The 4638-nt window shown below is 40.8% G+C and overlaps 1 protein-coding gene across 1 annotated transcript; it reads left to right on the top strand.

The window, feature by feature from the left end:
• Window positions 1–2005: 2005 nt before the first annotated feature.
• LOC104594515 (transcription repressor OFP1) lies at window positions 2006–3477 on the top strand. Its single transcript, XM_010254820.3, has one exon. The coding sequence runs from the start codon at window positions 2148–2150 to the stop codon at window positions 3390–3392; it is 1245 nt and encodes a 414-aa protein (XP_010253122.1). The 5' UTR covers window positions 2006–2147; the 3' UTR covers window positions 3393–3477.
• The last annotated feature ends 1161 nt before the right edge of the window (window positions 3478–4638 follow it).

The raw sequence follows: 4638 nt of genomic DNA, 5'->3' as shown, positions 1-4638 counted from the left end.
CTTAAAACCCATTCCTATAAGATATATAAGTTCTAGATTCTGTCATAAATCAAACTGAACGGACCCATACTCACCTCTAACAATGAGGGCCGCTGATATACGGGATTGGGATTTATATATTCCGTGGACGCTTGATTAGCCAATTCATTTAGATGGGCCTTACATGCCTGCCCATCAACTAATTACAAATAACCCATGAACCCAACCGTCTCGATGGCGCCAAGGTTTATGTTTGATAGAAAGGTGTTCTTAAGTGTTATGATAAATGGGCCCACCTTAGACCCAATAATCAACAAATTCATGCAATAATTAGGAATGGGGTTCCCACTCGGACCTATTAAAGTGGTAGCAACATATGGAGTGTTATTGCTTGTTATTGAGGTTAAATAATTATACTAATTTATCAGTCAAGAAGAACTTTGTTTTGATTTAAAAATTTGGTTTTGGCATTTTGCTCTTTGACTGATGTCAGAAGCTTTTTACTGTCTTTTCTATCTTAAACGGGTAACCATTTCCATTTGATGTGGGTTTTAGTATTTTTGGTGGGTCAAACTCAAGCCTGGAATAACCCGCTGAAACTATGTACTAGCAAATGAAAGGGATTCTGAAAGGGATCAGCAAGCTTGATCCAAGTCCAACTATCCAAAGTTTTGTACTGTTTCAATTTTGTTTTGTTTTGTTTTATTTTACCCTCGGATTGTCAGGGTTATGTTTTCTTCTCAATATGCAGCCGGCCATTCTTTGATGTGGGATGATGTAATTGGTCAGTATAAGGAAATAATACATGGTATGGGCCAAAGTGCACTCACTCCACATAGGGTACTATTTCGATCTCATCTAATTGTTAGTCCATTTGCATTGTCCAATGTATAGACTAAAATGGAAGAAGAGAATGTGGCACTGCCATCAGGGGTCGTGTGGCCCATCTGTCACAGGAAAATTTAAAAGAGAGACTAGAATGAAAGAAGGAAAATTCCTACCAACCAATACAACTGTAAAGGCTAGATCCCCTCTTGAACCATGTCCATGTTTTTGACTTGTGTAGACTAAAATGCATGTAGAGGTCAGGTCATCACACTCATCATCGGCTTCTTTTTCTCATCAAATAGCGATTCCATTTTGCTTACTTGGGTCTAGAAGTTGTGAATTGTGATCAAGGATGAGTGAAGCTGAGCTCCATTATTTATTTTGGCCAAAAATGACACAAGGAAAACTGCCTACCAACTACCAATGCAAAAGTAAACAATCCCCTCTTGAAATTTACAGAACCATGTATCTTGGTTTCTCAGTTGGACCAACCCACGAATCTACCTTCTTTCATTGCTATATTGGTTATACTGGATTATGCTTATGATAACAGAAGGGCCAGATTTTCCCTCTAAGGCATATCTGCTTTGGATTGACTCTTACAATTTCTAGCATAAAGCATAATCATTATCATTGCATACCACTCCCCAATACTCGATAACTGGGGCCTGGGTCACCCAAGGGCCAAGGCCAACAGAAGGGTCCACCGGCTGGCACCCCCTGTGGGCTGTGGCCAAGCAACGGGCTCCCAAGGCCCAACCCAAAACCAAACAACTTGATTGTTTGTAAATGTGTAGCCTGGAAATATCACAATAATGAAGAATCCGGCGCTGCGTTAAAATATATATATATATTGCATTCAGCATCATTTTGTAGACAAACTGGTATAAGAAAAAAATTTAATCATTACAACTAACATTTAAAGAAATAAATAAGAAGCTGAATGATGATAAAGAAACCAAACCAAGGACCTGTTTGTCTACTGCTGATCAGGCGTCACAATGAAGTTATGAAGAAAAGCTAAATGACTCCGTCCTGTATACTTTCATAAGTCATAACCAACCTTTTCTTTCTTTTTTCTTTCCCTTTTTTCTTATGATTCTTATCTTCTTTTAAAGAGTTTTTCTTGTCTTTTTGTGGACCCTCCAGACTCCAGTCCGGTCTTGGCTTCAACAAACGCTTATTGGACCTTTCCCCTGCACAGTTCACACTTAGACACTTCCTATTTATCCTCCTCCTTTCTCACTAGTCGCTCGCTCTCTGTATCGTTCGTTAGACTGAAAACCTGAGAGAGAGAGAGAGAGAGAGAGAGAGAGAGAGAGAGCGCTTTTTTATCTTCGATGGGGAATTACAGGTTTAGGTTATCAGATATGATGCCAAATGCCTGGTTTTACAAACTCAAGGACATGGGCAGGATCAGGAACCATATCATCAACTCTCACCCAGTTAAGAAAAAGCAGCTCAATAGGACGACATCACCGCAACCAAGCCAACCAAAGCAGCAGCAGCGGCAGCATCAACAACCTCCCTTCTCTCACGGAAGACGGTCTTACTACTACACCACCGATCCCTTCATGGCAGACAGATTATACAATTCACCCACAAATACAAAAGCCTTCGACAACCATATCCCTGACCCTGAGCCACCAAGAAAATCGTCCAGGAGAAAAGCCAAGAGAAGAACCATGAGGTCCTCTTCCAAGCTTGTTACTTCCTCTGTTTCCGCCGGTTGCAGCTGCCGTGCCACGTTTGACTCCGTCTGGACCAAGTCTAATTCCACCCCAGACTATTCATCTTCTCCTCTTGAGAGCTCCCCCGACCCTGACTTCCATGAATCACTGTTATCCGAATTCTGCTGCTCTGACCACGTAGTCCCTACCGACCCATTCCACGGATTAGGCTCATGGTCTAGCTCTTGCTGTTGTAGGGTCAATCCTTCGGCCACTGATATCATCATTGATGCGAAGGACAAGTCCTTTACTAGAGATTTTGATAAACTTGATAGGTTTGATTCGTTTGCACAGCTTGAACTGTCCCCAATTTTGACCAAACCTGCGAAATTTAGCGATATGATCCGGGACATGAAGAAGAAAGATGCCACTACCGAACCCGCTAAATTTAAAAGATATTCTACTAAATTGGAGGAGACAAAAGAGCACAGGTCTCTCTCCGTCAAGGTGGTCAAACATGAACATGTCAAGGCTCTCAAAGAACAGAGGATCAGCCCTCCTCCGCGAAGACAGTTGCCGGTTTCTCCCGGATTTAAGCTCCGAGCAAATTCTCCCAGAATTGCAAGCAGGAAGATTCAGGCCTATGCTCGGAAGTCTGTGTCGTCCACTCCGAGCTCGAGACCACGGAGGAAGAGCCTGTCGGAGAGTTTTGCAGTCGTCAAGTCCTCGTTCGACCCACAAAGGGACTTTAGGGACTCAATGGTGGAGATGGTTGTGGAGAACAACATCCGGGCATCAAAGGACTTGGAAGAACTACTCGCCTGTTATCTTTCATTGAATTCTGACGAGTATCATGACCTCATTGTTAAAGTATTTGAGCAAATCTGGTTTGGTCTCACCGACATTCGATTGTAGTAATTCGTTCGTCCAAAAATTAGAAAGAAAAAAAAGGTGTATAATCCTATATAACGGTCAATAAACTTCACTAGTTTTATCTAAATATTTTCTCTCAGAATTTGGGTTCCCTCGTGCATTTGAATCTCACTCAATTAGCAAATGCGAATTCCAAAAATCATACCATCAAAATCCTGAAAATGGATGACGTAACGATTAGCTGCAATGCTCATTACATTTACATACTTGTTCGCTAATATTTGTCCGTAGTTCTCAACTGGTTCGATTTGATCTCCCTGTGTCTGTTGTCTGTGTAGGGTTTTAAATTGTAGAAAATACAGTAAATGGTCGCCTCTCTTTCTCTTTTCGGCATAAAAACAGGGCTTCGCCATTGAAACCTTCAGAATAATAAATTAGTAAAGAATAAAAGAAAGATAAAAGTTGCATATGCATGTTGTTGAATGTGCTTGACGAAAAAAATTTTCCAAGCACCCCCCCGCCCAAAAAAAAAAAAAAAACTGCAAGCTCCAGTTTCTTTCTGTGCTTTAACTACCGAAAAAGGCAAACGAGTGTGGCCGCATTTTACGTCAAATACCATTAATTTCCCAGAAGACACCGACGGATTTGTCATTTGTATCCTTTCTAAACCAAATCAGAACGATCCAACAAAACAAAATACTGACTTCAAATTAAACTCCTTAACCCTGATTCTTGAACCGGGTTATCTCAGTCAGAAACCTTGTGCTGGTGCATTATGTTTCTGGGTTTCACATACCCTAATTGAGGTTTCTGAATCCACGCTACACATTTAAAATCTGTTGTCATGTTGTCAAAAGATAAATTTAAACTTTTTTCCATGACAATTTTTAGCTTTCTCCGAAGACTAGACTGCCATTCTTTGTGTTTTAAGTTTTAACCTCACTGCCACCCAGTCGAGCAACACAACTTCAAGAGGTATATAGGACCAAATTGAACGAATCCGAGCATTCGGTAGGTTGGTTTCGGTAAACCACTTGGAAATGCTGGATGATATTAGATACTCAAAATGATTTATTCATGGAGAGTTGATCTTGGCATATAAATGGTTGGATCTTGACCTTTCACATGGACGGACAACCTAGATCAAGTATTTGTTGCCAACACATCAATTAAATGGTTGAGATCAAAAGCTGAATTTGGAAAACCCATAGAGGCTAGAGCATAGACCAGATCAAATTAATCATTGGATTTGTAGTCTGAGTTATTATATGGGACATTCAGCTAGACC

This window comes from Nelumbo nucifera, chromosome 2 (genome assembly GCF_055504915.1).
Source record: "Nelumbo nucifera cultivar China Antique chromosome 2, China Antique-T2T, whole genome shotgun sequence".
In the NCBI taxonomy this organism is placed as follows: Eukaryota; Viridiplantae; Streptophyta; class Magnoliopsida; order Proteales; family Nelumbonaceae; genus Nelumbo; species Nelumbo nucifera.
This window is presented reverse-complemented; position numbering and strand designations above follow the sequence as displayed.